General features: G+C 43.1%; 1 protein-coding gene across 1 annotated transcript in view; it reads right to left on the minus strand.

Moving 5' to 3' along the window:
* The window catches only part of LOC126281354 (mucin-5AC-like), a 534,499-nt gene that overhangs the window by 26,856 nt on the left and 492,081 nt on the right, over nucleotides 1-15,562 (minus strand). Inside the window, exon 3 of the mRNA XM_049980262.1 lies at nucleotides 3,951-4,016. Coding sequence (XP_049836219.1) covers nucleotides 3,951-4,016 — 66 coding nt within the window. The remainder of the gene's footprint in view (nucleotides 1-3,950; nucleotides 4,017-15,562) is intronic.

Below are 15,562 nucleotides of genomic sequence, written 5' to 3' on the forward strand. Positions count from 1 at the left end.
TCTGTACTTCTTTGCAGTCTGCTGCAATGCATACGATCAGCTACGAGACACCAGCAGCAGCATCAAGGCTTGGTCTTTTAGGCTGTTCCGGTTCCGTGTTTTCCTGGCATCATTTCCAGGCACATATTTGCCTTCACCAACAGATCTGATCGCCCATCTTTTTTGGATACCCTAGATCCAGACATGCGTTATGACCAGTTTCAGTATTTCATTACGTCAGTGATGTTGTGAGCTCTCAGCTCTTCTCGCTTGTCTTCACACCTTTTGATGTCAAGCACTGTACGTGTTTAGTCCTCTCTGTTCACCTCACTGCAGTAAATTTTAGATTAGTAGAAATTACTTCAGCAACAATCTTATAACGAAAATTGTTGACAGTGTGGTGGTCAAGGCGAAGGAATTCTGCTACGTTGGAAAAAAATAAGGTGTGACACACGAAGCACAGGCAAAAAGAATATTCGTTGTCAACATAAATTTGCTAGTATCAAAGGTAAGTGTTAATTTGAGAAGAAAATTTCTGAGAAAAGAGTGGCTGTGAGTAACAAGGACTCTGGGAAAACCAGGAAAGAAGCGTATCGAAGTCTTTGAGATGTGACTGTATAGAGGAATGCTGAAAAAAGAACGATAAGATTAGAAGTGATGTAGCCATCAGCAGAGTCGACAGGGAAATGAACACGTTTTACAAGTCAACTATAAGAAAGCGTCACAGTGATACGAAATGTGCTGAATGACATTGGAATAGCTTCCATGGAACTACAGGGAAATACAGAAGGAAAAATTTATAAGAAAGGACAAAGAACGAAAAATACAGGCTAATTAATTGAGGACGTACTGCATCTCCGGCATGGAGATATTGCTACAGGACATGCAATCGAGATGGATCTCATCAAACCATTAAGATGATGATGATTTAAAAGAAGTTGAGTCCTATTTTTTTTTCATACAGCATTAATCACACCGCGGCTACCCTTCATAACTTAAGAAACATTTCGTTCCTTACACCTGATTTTTCTACGTGCAGGACTTTTGATCCGTGCGAAAAGAAGAGTGTGTTTTGTATCGGCAGGGATGCAAAACTTAGCTATGTTGCGCTTTTGTGTTTTCCCAGAAAAAGAAACCACAAGCGCGTTAACTATTCAATCTACACCTGCTATCTGGGGAGAGTGTTGTTGCTTTAAAGAAAGTGTTATTTACTGTACAGTATTTATGGATTGCGTGAGAGAAAAGAAAAGGAATCTCCTGGGTTTGCTTTTAGCTAAACATACAACGGACGGTGAAAAAGAGGGCTATTTGCTCCCGACATACGCCAAGCGCAGAAAAATAGTCGATAGTAAGTTTTTGATAGTGTGTCAACTAATAGTTCATATTGCTCGCCACTGAAACGCACTTGTGGCTTTTTAGCACAAGCTAAATGACGTAAAACGCTTCACTGCACATCTGAAGGGACTTTCACATTCGTCCCACGAGAGTTGTGAACGATGTTTAACCACTAGGTCTAGCGAGAAACCTGTGTTGCGATAAAGCTCTCGGCGTGAATACATGTCGCCTTTTGATGGGCGTAGTGGAAGTCCGTCCTCTACGTTGTGATCAGATGGGTGGAAGAGCAAACGAGGAACTAAAACACCCAGTAAAGATGGTTTTGCAAGTAGGACTGGAGCTCTCGGGTTCCTTATGAACGTGATTATCTATATACAGCCCCATAATAATAATAATAATTTGGTGTGATTCAATGGCCTAGTGCAAGTGTCTTCCGCACTTCCACGTTATTAAGCCACGCCAATTATCTAACTGTGGGAAGGGAACCTACCGTTTGCGGTGAAATCCGAACCTCGTGTCGTTTCTGGCGACTCCTCAAATCGTTGAGAGATGAAGGCTAAATGCAAACGAAACCTGAAAAATCGGTTTCCCGACTGGGATTTGATACCACGACTTCTCACATCCCAAACACGCGCTTTACCGTTAGAACACCAGTACTGACATTTATAGAGATAGTTGATATACAAATTTTGGTGACACATAAGGGCGTATCTTTTGATTGTATTCACTTAGAAGCTTAAATGTTTTAAACCGCCAAGGAACCGTAGAGCTTAGTCTTTGACATAAATATTAACTTCATACCTCCACCCGTTCCTGAGAAAAAGATGTCTTAACAGCCGGACGCACAGACAGACTGGCAACAAATGGAAAAAAAATACCTTTATCTAGTATACACTGTAAGATAAAAAAAAACACGGCACCAAGAAGGCATTATACCAATGGGGCGGAAATTGGTAGATGTGACGAAAATGTACAGAGGAACAAACGATAACAGTTGCATAAACATTGAATGACTTATACAAGAGAAAGAGCTTCACAAATTGAGCGAATCAATAACGCGTTAGTCTACCTCTAGCTCTTAAGCAAGCAGTTATCCGACTTAAAAGTGACTGATAGAGATATTGGGTGTCCTCTAAGGTATATCACGCCAAAGTATGTCCAACGTGGGTGTTAGATCACCAAAATCCAGAGACACCTGTAGCTGGAGAGCCCTACCAACAATGCTTCAAACGTTTTCAACTGGGGACAGATCCGGCGACCTTTCTGGCCAAAGTAGGCTATGGCAAGCATCAAGACAACCAATAGAAACTCTCGCAGTATGCGGGTGGGCCTTATGTTGTTGAAATGTAAGAACTGGAAGGCTTGCCATGAAGGGCAACAAAATGGGACATATAATATCGTCGATGTACCGCTGTGCTGTAAGAGTGGAGAGGATGACAACCAAAGGAGTCCTTCTTTGAAGAGAAATGTCATCCCAGACCATCACCACTCCTGGTTGTCGGGCCGTATGGCGGCGACAATCAGGCTGGTATACCACCGCTGTCTGGTGTGTCTCCAGACATGTCTTCGCTACTCATCGGGATTTAATTCGAAGCGAAACTCATTACTGAAGACAATTCTACTCCAGTAAATGAGATTCCAGGCTGAAGACATGTCTAGAGACGCCCCGGACACTGGAGGGATACCAACCTGGCTGTCTTCGTGCTTGGCATAGCCTACATCGGCCAGTCAGATCGCCGAATCTCTCCAAAACTGAAATGTTTGGAGAACTGTTGGTGGGGCACTCCAATAGCTCGGGAATTTAAAGATATAACGCCCCAGTTGAACTTAATTTGGCACGATATTCCTAAAGAGGATATCCAGCAAATCTGTCAATCAGTGCCAGGCTGAATAAATGCTTGAATAAAGATCACAAGTGGCCCAACTCGTCGTTGGCTTGCACAATTTGTGAAGGTCTTTCTCCTGAATAAGTCATCCAATATTTATGAAATTGTTATAATTTTTGTTTTACTTCAGATGTACATCACATCCATCAACTGTCGTCCTATTCGGATAATTCCTTCGAGGTGCGTCTGTTTTCGTCTCGAGAGTGTAATTACAAGTCAACAAGTTTCAGATTCTTTCCTTTGTTTGCACTGTGAAACCTTGTTCCTTTTCGAATTTCATGATTCTAGGTCAATACCCTGTAGGTTTTCACGAGTGAGTTTGGAAATATCGAAATATGTAATAAACGGCCTTGTCTTTTGATTTAATTGACTTAAAATGTTAAATTTTTCACACCGAAATGTGTGACATGAATTTCAACTTGATACCTCTACCCGCTCCTGAGAAAAACTGGCATTATCAGTCGGACAACAAAGTGATCCTCTAAGCGCTCCTTATTCACCGATTGAGGAAAGAAATGCTAAAAAAACAATGCAAAAGAGACGCACAGACTACGCAGTTTGTGAGAGCGTGGTACATATCTTGTGTGTATGTGCGTTTGTGTGTGTTTCCGTGGTGGCCGACGAAGCAGCAGATGTACCGCGCGCAGCATCCCAGAGACAGCAGCGAGAATAACACAAGCCTGGCACTGGCACCGCGCGCGCGTGCGCAGTGTGAGGCGGCGCTGCGCCAGCAGTAGCAGCTGTGCTCACCTTGAACGGCTTCATTATTCTACGCAGCTCCCCGCTCTCGTTCAGCCTCTCGATCGTCTCGGCGTCCTGCAACAAGACAGCGCGGAGTGAGTAGAAGTAGGCGCAGGGCGGAGGCTATTACCTTGCAAAACAACGCGCGTGGGCACTGCTGAACCAAGTCCCGAGTTCTACAGCAGAACAATAACGATCATCACCAGAACAGCAAACTTGCAAAATAAAGAATTACAGCGATAGACAAGGTAGCTGTGTGTCACTATTCTTACACATCCTGTACTCAGACGACCTGCTGGAAGCAGCGAAAATTAAAAATCATAGAAGCACTAAAATAATAGAGCAGTAAATCTATTGACACATTACTGTTTGACTGTGACCTGGCTGTTACGACCTCTTGTGAAAATGACTTACAGAACGCAGACCATGTGTTGTAGCTCTACAGTTATTACACGAATAAGCTTGTTCACACAGGTACCGAACGACTAGAGAAAAAGCGCAGGCCACTCCCGTTCCTAAGTAGGGTCGTAACATGGATGTACATAATTATCAACTTGGAGGGGAGAGCCGGGCAAAGTGTCCAATGGGATCCCGCGAGCTGTACTCGGACGTTCTGAATCACCTTGAAAAAAATGACTTATAGATACATAACCAACACGGATTCAGAAAATATCGTTCTTGTGCAACACACCTAGCTCTTTATTCCCATGTAGTAATGAGTGCTGTCGACAAAGGATCTCAGATCGATTCCATATTCCTAGATTTCCAGAAGGCTTTTGATACCGTTCCTCACAATCGACTATTAATCAAATCGCATGCATTTTGAGTATCGTCTAAGTTGTGTGACTGTATTCGTGATATCCTCTCAGAGAGGTCACAGTTCGTAGCGATAGACGGTAAATCATCGAGTAGAACAGAAGTGATATCTGGCGTTCCGCAAGGTAGTGTTACAGGCGCTCTACTGGTGCCTATTTGCATAAATGATCTAGGTGATAATCTGAGCAGCCCCTTAGATAGTTTGCAGATGACGCTGTAATTTACCGTCTAGTAATATCATCAGACGATCAATTCCAGTTACAAAATGATCTAGAGAGAATTTCTGTAGGGTGTGAAAAGTGGCAATTGGCACTAAACAAAGAAAAGTGCGAGGTCATCCACATGGGTACTAAAAGAAATCCGATAAATTTTGGGTATACGATAAATCGCACAAAACTAAGGGCTGTCAATTCCACTAAATAACTAGGATTTACAATTACGAGCAACTTAAATTGGAAAGACTCACTTAATAGACAGCCTACATTACACTTGTCCGTCCTCTGATGGAATATTGCTGCTCGGTACGGCATCCTTACCAGGTAGGATTGACGGAGGACACTGAAAATGTGCGAAGAAGGGCAGCTCGTTTCGTGCTATCGCGCAATAGGGGCGAGAGTGTCACTGATATGATACGCGTGATGCTGTGGCAGTCACTGAAACAAAGGCGGTTTTCTTTGCGGCGAGCTCTATTTACGAAATTTCAATCACCAACTTCCTTTTCCGAATGCGAAAATATTTTTTTGACACCCATCTTCGTAGGGAGAAATGATCGTCATAATAAAATAAGAGAAATCAGAGCTCGAACGGAAAGATTTAGGTGTTCCTTTTTCCCACGCGCCATTGAGAGTGGAATGGTAGAGAAGTAGTATGAAATTGGTTTGATGAATCCTCTTCCCGGCAATTAAGTGTGAATTGCAGAGTAACCATGTAGATGTAGATGTAGATGTAGAATGTGTCGGCAACGCGCAGCAAATGCCTCAACGTATTCCCTCTGGACGGCCCAGACACCCCGTGCAGCCTCGCCTGTTTTCTGTGCCGCTCCTCAAAGCTCTAGTAATTTCTGTGGATTGTAGTTATCCTCTTGTAGGGCAAGTAGTGGCTTGGAGTGTTTATTATTGAGATGAAAATGTCACTTATGTCTTTCTAAAAAAATTATATTGAAAGTGTCATATATTGACTTCATAATCCTATTTTAGCTGTCGAAAGTCCGGTCATGCTATTTGATGGTCAACAGCTTTCGAGTAAAAGCCTCAATGCAGGAAAAGTTGCCATCTCGTCGATGGCATCTGGCCACTTTGTGTAAGGGAAAAAAGTAAAACCAGGGGCCGAAATGACAGCGACCTAGTAGCGGCAAATAAAGAAAGAAAAGAAAAAGAAATTGAAAAGGAGGAACAACTAAGATCAGTCGAAGAGAAGCAAGCAACAAAAATAAAATAGAGAACAACAGGAAACTCAACCCATGAAGAACTTCTGACAACATGCATGAGAACATAGAGTATATGTACGGCAAAGAAATATGTTCAGCTTCAAGGCCACACGAGCAATGGATTAAATACCAATTGTGCTCTCTCTCTGGGTTCATGAACTCTGTACAGGGGTTGAGCTACACAATTCGATTCCTACGTGAAAGTGTAATTTTCGTCATGTTTCACAATAAAATATATCTAGTTCTTTGTTAAATAATTTGTATACCCTATTTTTTAATTTTTTCCCACTTCGTGAACATTGAATTGTCTAAAGTACTTAATTACTGATGTCTATACATTTATATCCATTTCTACTCAGCTTACAAAAATTGAATACCTTAGCGTGGCCACTTTGCCTGGCTTTTACCTATTGCTGAAGCTAATTTGTGTAGAAATATGGAATATTTTTCACGCTCACCCATTATGACATTTTCGTTGGAGAATGAAATTCTCCTCTATCAAAAACAATATGGATTCCATAAACCTGGGAAACATGGCCAGCTTTGTTCGTCCGTGAGATCCACAGGTCCATGGAGAACTGCAATCAGGTTGACACCACGTTCCTGATTTCCGAAAGATATTCCATACAGTTCCGGATAGCGGTGTAAAAATTCGAGCTTACCGGTTATCGGGTCACTTTGGGAATGATTCAGGTATTCCTTGCAGAGAATAGTCAACACGTCGTTCTTAACAGGATGAAGTCGACGGATGTTAAGCTAATTTCTGAGGTGTCCCAACGGAATTCTGTAAGTCCATTACTTTTACATCAGGTGTGCCATAAGAAGGAGACAACACTTATATGCAAAAAAAAAGAGTATTATAATTACACTTCAAGTGGAAGAGTGCAACTGTACACAACAGCGATATCTCTGAAAGAGCGAGATGAATGCGTAGGAAGGGAGTGGATGCTGACGTACCCAGGTTTCAACTGTGCCCTCCATTTCCTTGTCACAGTTGAATCTCTGGCCTTTCAGAGTTTGTTTTAAGGGGCCCAGGACGCACAAGTCACATGGGGAGATATCGGGTCTGCAAGGACAGTGTTCCAGGACCTCCCATCGAAATGTTTGAAGAGCTGGAGGGTCTTCTTGGCCAGAGGGCCGTCGACATCAGGCTGGTACCACCGGAATATTAATCAACGTACGAGACACTGCTCTCTGTACACCTCTTTCATCTTACGACGAACTTTTGAGTCATTCTCCACTTCCGCGCAAAGGAATTGGATCATAGCTCTACAAGCTCATTGGGAGGAATCACGCAACCAACAGCATAAACAACTCTCCAGAAATGAGTAAATTGCTGCGAAGCCCTTAACCCCGCTCGTGCAACAGGTACTAGCATACCATGTCTCGGTAAACACATTCAAATGATTCAAATGGCTCTGAGAACTATGGGACCCAACATATGAGGTCATCAGTGCCCTAGACTTAGAACTACTTAAACCTAACTAACCTAAGGACATTACACACATCTATGCAGGATTAGAACGTGCGACCATAGCAGCAGCGTGGCTCTGGACTGAAGCACCTAGAACCACTCGGCCACAGCGGCCAGCGGTAGACACATTCAGCCAATGGTATTACATGCAAAGACGCTTGAGCGAATGTCTCCTTTTCAGGTGGCCATACTTTATAATACTCGTTCGTCTTAGTGACACGGAAGATGACGTTGGAAGATTCTTGAAGCTGTTCGCTGACGAATCTGCTGTCTACAGAAACATTACTAACCCATGAGACTAATGAAAGGCAGCAAGACCTGCAGAAGATTGGTGGTGAGTGCTGGGGCTGAACGTAAATAGACGTCATGTACGCTGTATAAATGAGCGAAGAGATACATCAGATTACACTATTAGAGATAAATCATGGCAAACAATGAAATGCACGGAAGTAATTTCCCGGAACAATCTAAAGTGGAATAATCACATAATATAAATTGCAGGGAAAGCAGTAGCCAGAGTGAGATTCAGTGTGAGAATTTTAAGAAAATGTAGTTCCCTCACGAAAGAAGTGGTTTACAAAACACTCATTTGATAGATTCTTAAATACTGCTCATAAGTCGGAGAATCTCCAGGGTAGGTTATCGCAAAGATACAGAAGGTGACTGGAAGCGTGACACGTTTCATCACTGGACTGTTTATGAATTGGGAGAGCATTTCGGAGTTGTTCAACGAACTTCAGTGTCAGATGCTTCAAGAGAGGCGTTTTGCATCACGGAGAGATTTATTGTCACAGTTCCGATATCTCACGTTCCATAAAGAGTAGAACAACGTATTACTTACTCCAAAATAAGTCTCGTGAAAGAAACATGAATAGGGAATTAGAGAAGTCACAGCTTTATGGAGGAGGTTCGGTTACAGTCGCTCTCAGGACGGGCCATTTGCGAATGGAAGAGAGAAGGGGGCGAAACGTCTGTGATGTAAGAAGTAACCGCCGTTTCATACCCTGATGCGGCTTGCGGATCGTAGGTTTAGATGTAGATAACATGGTCAAAACATGCGATTGCGAAACCTAAACATATAATAAAAAGTTACGGTTTCTAAGGGAAACGATATTATAAGTTGAAAGAATTATGGTTAGACGGCACTTCAGTCCAAAAAAAAACAAACATCACACTTCGTTAATCTAGAGTTGTCACATCTGAACAAGATCGATATGTCGAGTCAATTTCGCTAGAGCAGTGTGGCACAATCAGAAAAAAATATCGAAAAATCTTTTCAAAGACGTAATTTCCACTTTTAGTTGTAACTGTTTTAATACGCTATTGCAATTTCGGCTTTTGGGCTTTCGCCGAACATCAGACTTGTTGTTACATTATGGTGTGAAAATGGTACAAAAGCCTAAATTCCAGTGGCTCAATAAAAACATTTACACCAGTCGACAAGGCTCAGAATTTTAATTGCTTCTCCCAAAAGTCTAATGCCTTTTCCAAAGTTCCACGTGGTTTCTTTTACTGCTTGCACACTGTTCAGATTGAATAACATCTGGGAGAGACTACAATTATGTCTCATTCCCATCTCAACTACTATTTTCCTGTCATGTCTTATAACTGCAGTCATATATCCGTACAGATTATAGGGTAATCTTTCGCTGCCTGTATTTCCTGGCCCCTAACTTACGAATTGCAAAGATGTTATACACAACGGGCAGTCAGTGCAGTGTTGTGATAATAACCTATGGTCAAACTTTGCGGAAATACGTAGTAACCGAACCTACCAGTATTACATGAAACGTTATCTTACATGTAATGTTCAAAATGCAGTGTTACGTATGATTAGAATGTACAGTAAGTTGTCAAAAATCTCGGGAAAGATAGATAGGTAGAGGTGAACCAGTTCCTTGCGCTCCACGTTCTCCGGTCCTAAGACCACTACATTTTTATTTGTGGGGGTATTTGAAAGCTCTTGTGTACGGAACCCCGGTAAAAGATGTACAGTCTACGTGTCCCTATTGTGAAAGGCTGTGAAACAATACGCAGTTCACATCATCCCAACAGGGATTGGTGGTTGTATTCTCGCTAAGGTAGAGCATTTTCAACATTTCATGTACAAAACTGATTTATGGTCTGGTGGTACGTTCATTTCCTGTTTGTTACCATAATTAAGGTGATTATGAAGAGAAATAGAAACTGAGCTCTACCATAAAAATACAGTGATTCCAAACCCATGTCGACGTAATCTTCATCTACGTGTAAGGAATTTTCCCTGAACTGTAGGCCAAACATTTCGTCACATCCTCTATGTCATCATTACAATATCGATGCTTGATTATCGATGTATAAACGTCTATATTTCTTGTTCATAATATCGACATTTTCCAAATTTTATGATTGGTTGGTTGGTTTTTGGGGAAGGGGCCGAACAGTGAGGTTATGGGTCCCATAGGATTAAGGAACGATGGGAAAGGAAGTCAGCTGTGGACTTTCAAAGGAACCATCACGGTATTTGCCTGGAGCGATTTAGAGAAATCACAGAAAATCTGAATAAGGATTGCCGGATGCGGGTTTGAACCGTCATTCTCCCGAATGCGAGTCCAGTGTGCTAACCACTGCACTACCTCGCTCGATGATGTTTTATGCATCGTTACGATCTCTATATCCACTCGAACACCAGCCGTGAGTGTTAATGCGCCGTTTACGGGGCGGGGAGTTGCGCCGGACCCTGACTGAATCCCCCTGGTGAATTAACGATGAGAGGCGGTGTGTCAGCAAACCTGGATGTGGCTTTTACGCAGTTTCCCACATCCCACTAGGTGAATACGGGGTTGTTACCCAAGTAACACCTCAGTTACACTATTCGCAAACATTTCGGAAACTTTAGCTCAAAAATGGTTCCAATGGCTCTGGGACTTAACATCTGAGGTCATCAGTCCCCTAGGACTTGGAACTAATGAAACCTAAATAACCTAAGGACAGCACACACATTCACGACCGAGGCAGGATTCGAATCTGCGACCGTAGCGGTCGTGCGGTTCCACACTGAGGCGCCTACAACCGACTCGGTCGCACCGGCCGGCTTAACTTTCACTCATTTGCGCGTGAATAACTTCATACGCACACAGTTCGGATAGGCATAATCCGTCCTGGGGGTTAACGGGGTGGTGACAGGATGGGCATGCGGCAACACCATAACCTCATCATGCCAAGTCCGTTAAGGGTCGTAGGACGTCAAACGGGCCGACGCGGAGCAGGAGAGGCACCACACGACACTTTAATTTCCACTGTCTATAATTTTACAAATAAACTCATAAAACTTTGTCAACACCTGTAACTATGGGCTGTATGCTGTGCAAAATTCATCGAAGAATCTCCCTTACTTATGAAGAAAAGTGTACCTATAGCAACGAATGCAGCAAATAGTAAGTGAAAAAATGATGAGATTACACATTTAAAAAATATATATATTGTTATATTTTTGAACTTCCACTGCTATGAGAGTGAATCCTGAACCCTTCCTAGTAATGCTGACAAAGTTTTATGAATTTATTTGTAAAAGTATAGACAGTGGAAATTAAAATGTCCTGTGGTGCCTCTCCTGCTCCAAGTCGGCCAATTTGACGTCCTACCCCCCTTAATAACCATGCCTACTATACACCGAAGTGGGAAAAGGCAAAAGCAAATGAAGAAGTTACCATCTCCAGATCCGAGCTTTACAATTGACTGAGATCTCTGATCTCCCGCCCTCTACGCTAGGAGAGGGAGTGGAAGCGAACAAAAGATAAAACACGAGGGCCAAGGCCCGTCGCTCTACAGGTAGAACCAGGGAGCGGCCGCACCTCTGTGCCTGCCTGTCTGCTGTGTGTTGCTGCGGTTTGGCGAGGCCGACGCTGCGTGCGGCCGTCCGGAACGGCCCCAGAGCAGCCAGGCACCGTTAGGACACACGGAGACACCGCCCTCTGCTCCAAGGACTCCAGCAGGCTCGTGGTCTACGTCTAATTCTACAGCCTGCGGCTCGACACAATGTGATTAAAGTAATTAGGATGACCGGCGCGCAGGGAGAAACAAAATATGGAGAACACATAGCCCAGAGTCGTCATTTCTTGTAATAATAAAGCGATTCCTTATTCATTGTTTAATTTCTATCAATACAAATATGTACAGAACAAAACAACAAATACAACATATACTCTTTAGATTCTCGTTGCCTTGTCTCACTTGGTATGACGAGAACGGCTTCATCTAGTTACCAAAAACAACAAACAAGTGTCTCCGTATCTGCAACAGCCAACTCATATAAAACTGTGGCTCAGTATCGTTCGGTAGAATCTTTTCGTCATTTCTTTTATACAGAGCCGAAACCTTCCCGTTGTTCATGTCCTCCATTCCTTCCGTCTTTCATCATCATCTTTTTCTTCTTCTACCTCTTCTTGGTCTTCTTTCTTCTCCTGACTCCTCTCATCTTATGACAAGCCTACTTCCACTTTCCTTTTTCTTTTGCGCCTCCTTACGGTCTTTTTTTCCTGTCAGAAAATGCGCTTCACGGAAACGAAGCGCAGGGCACGCGCCCCAGGTTTTATATTCTAATTACGCCCCTATGAAAGATACTTTTTATTGTATCATTTGTTAAGACTTCTTCCTGTTTCACTCGCAGATAGGGCGTTGGGAGAAAAACTGCTTGTATACGTTGTATGAAGTACTTTAGCTACACAAAATAAGTTGTAGATGACGCAGCGTTACAGTTCACTGGTGGTATACTAGGTTGGCTGGTAAGTTTGGGGAAGGAGACCAGACAGCGTGGTCATCGGTCTCATCGGATTAGGGAAGGATGGGGAAGGAAATCGGCCGTGCCCTTTCAGAGGACCGGCATTTGCCTGGAGTGATTTAGGGAAATCACGGAAAACCTCAATCAGGATGGCCGGACGCGGGATTGAACCGTCGTCCTCCCGAATGCGAGTCCAGTGTCTAACCACTACGCCACCTCGCTCGGTGGTATACTAGGGAAGTGCAGTTTGTCTTCAGGTTGATTTTGCTAAATGGGGGCACACTGCAGGAAATGATCCCGGAGATGATACGCAGGAAAACAGGTCCTATGGATCTATGTCCGGAAATGCGCTGCATAAGTGTCACACCCACTTGAAGGTAGGGATGAGAAATCTTTGACAGTGTATGTTTCAGTGATGGAAAGCATCAAGCAAGTAGGAATGTTCTATCTGTACTAGTGTTTTAGCTACACTCTCAAAAGCGCAATGAACAACGGCACATTACCTTCGCACCACCAAAGGCACGTCTTTCAGCATGGGAGGTGGAGTCACCCGCATGTAGTACGGATATGCCTCGCCTGCGAGCGGTTGTGGAGGGATGGCTGGTGCCACGAGGCGGTCGCCAATAATGCCCCACACACACGCTGAGACTGAACCGATGTCGATGATTCGCTGCCACGATACTGTGTGGTTTCTGTGCAGGCCACATATGGGTGTTATGAAGCTTGGCAATACCAGCCCTCGTAAGGGCAGCCTAAACTGTGAATAGGGCGGAGGACAGAGTAATCAGCACCGTAGTGGCCTGTGCGACGAATCAGAGACAAAACTGTCGTCGTAGAGGCATGTCCGTGGGCAATAAGGCCTGCAAGCATTGTAAGTGATTACGGATAGTGGCAGCAGTCACAATGTTCTACACAGTTGTTTACACCAGCAACCTGGCGGGCCACTGGTGCTGACACTGGGGTCACTGTAAGAGGTCTATTATCTCCATCTTCATGTGGTTGTACCTCCCCTGGAACACATTTTCGGCTATAAGCTCGCATTACCTTTGTTGCGCCTTATCCTCTCAGGCACAAGTTTCCTGCAATTTCTACCTTATTTACCAAAATCGTCGTGTGTAAAATAATATTAGATACAAAACACTCTAGAGGTTCATACTGGAATAACGTTCGATTGTGTGGGCCTCATATCGGACAGGACCAGTACGAGGCATCCAGCGTACAAAAAGAAGGGCGGTGCGAATCTTCGTAGGTTTCTTTGACTGACGAGATATTATACCAAAAATGTTCAAAAATTAGATACTCTAAGTAAGACGGCGTACATTGCTCGAGAACCTCCTTACGTACCTTTGAGATCATTCTTCATGAAAGAAAGTACGAACACCCTCTCTTATCTATTTGTGCAGTGGAGATGTAGCAGAAAGAAAGAAAAGTTTGGAATGTAGCAGTTGATACGGAATAATAAAAGCAGTAATTCTTTCCACGCCCCATCCTTGATTTGAATGGGAAAAATCCTGCTACATCTCCATCTGCACACATACTCCGCGAGCTACCGTACGGTGGTCGCTGTAACAGCACTCGTCCTTTCCACTCCTGTTCCACTCCACAACATTGCGAAGGAAAAAGGACTGTCTGTACGACCCCATATCAGCCCTAATTTTGTAACACCCCAGTTATAGAACCCATAATGAACACCCTTTTGTTGCAAAAAGAAATAGAAAAATCAGCCATCCTGACAGTGATGACAGCTACTGACAACAAAATTTACATTCTTGACAGTTTTATTAGCAAGAATGCTATAAATACTAATTCGTATCGTAATTATTGTCGAAATGGAAGAGGATGTAGATGAAGATGAAATGGGAGATATGATACTGCGTGAAGAGTTTGACAGAGCAGTGAAAGACCTGAGTCGAAACAAGGCCCCAGGAGTAGACAACATTCCATTGGAACTACTGACGGCCTTGGGAGAGCCAGTCCTGACAAAACTCTACCATCTGGTGAGCAAGATGTATGAGACAGGCGAAATACCCCCAGACTTCAAGAAGAATATAATAATTCCAATCCCAAAGAAAGCAGGTGCTGACAGATGTGAAAAAACTATCAGTTTAATAAGTCACAGCTGCAAAATACTAACGCGAATTCTCTACAGGCGAATGGAAAAACTAGTAGAAGCCGACCTCGGGGAAGATCAGTTTGGATTCCGTACAAATGTTGGAACACGTGAGGCAATACTGTCCCTACAACTTACCTTAGAAGCTAGATTAAGGAAGGGCAAACCTACGTTTCTAGCATTTGTAGACTTAGAGAAATCTTTTGACAATGGTGATTGGAATACTCTTAGTGACTTAGAGAAAGCTTTTGACAACGTTGACTGGAATACTCTCTTTCAAATTCTGAAGGTGGCAGGGGTAAAATAAAGGGAGCGTAAGGCTATTTACAATTTGTACAGAAACCAGATGGCAGTTATAAGAGTCGAGGGACATGAAAGGGAAGCAGTGGTTGGGAAGCCAGTGAGACAGGGCTGTAGTCTATCCCCGATGTTATTCAATCTGTATATTGAGCAAGCAGTAAAGGAAACAAAAGAAAAATTCGGAGTAGGTATTAAAATCCATGGAGAAGAAATAAAAACTTTGAGGTTCGCCGTTGACATTGTAATTCTGTCAGAGACAGCAAAGGACTTGGAAGAGCAGTTGAACGGAATGGATAGTGTCTTGAAAGGAGGATATAAGATGAACATGAACAAAAGCAAAACGAGGATAATGGAATGTAGTCGTATTAAGTCAATGATGCTGAGGGAATTAGATTAGGAAATGAGACTCTTAAAGTAGTAAAGGAGTTTTGCTATTTGGGGAGCAAAATTAGTGATGATGGTCGAAGTAGAGAGCATATAAAATGTAGACTGGCAATGGCAAGGAAAGCGTTTCTGAAGAAGAGAAATTTGTTAACATCGAGGTTAGATTTAAGTCTCAGGAAGTCATTTCTGAAAGTATTTGTATGGAGTGCAGCCATGAATGTAAGTGAAACATGGGCGATAAATAGTTTGGACAAGAAGAGAATAGAAGCTTTCGAAATGTGGTGCTACAGAACAATGCTGAAGATTAGATGGGTAGATTACATAACTAATGGGGAAGTGTTGAATAGGATTG

This window comes from Schistocerca gregaria, chromosome 7 (genome assembly GCF_023897955.1).
Source record: "Schistocerca gregaria isolate iqSchGreg1 chromosome 7, iqSchGreg1.2, whole genome shotgun sequence".
NCBI lineage: Eukaryota > Metazoa > Arthropoda > Insecta > Orthoptera > Acrididae > Schistocerca > Schistocerca gregaria.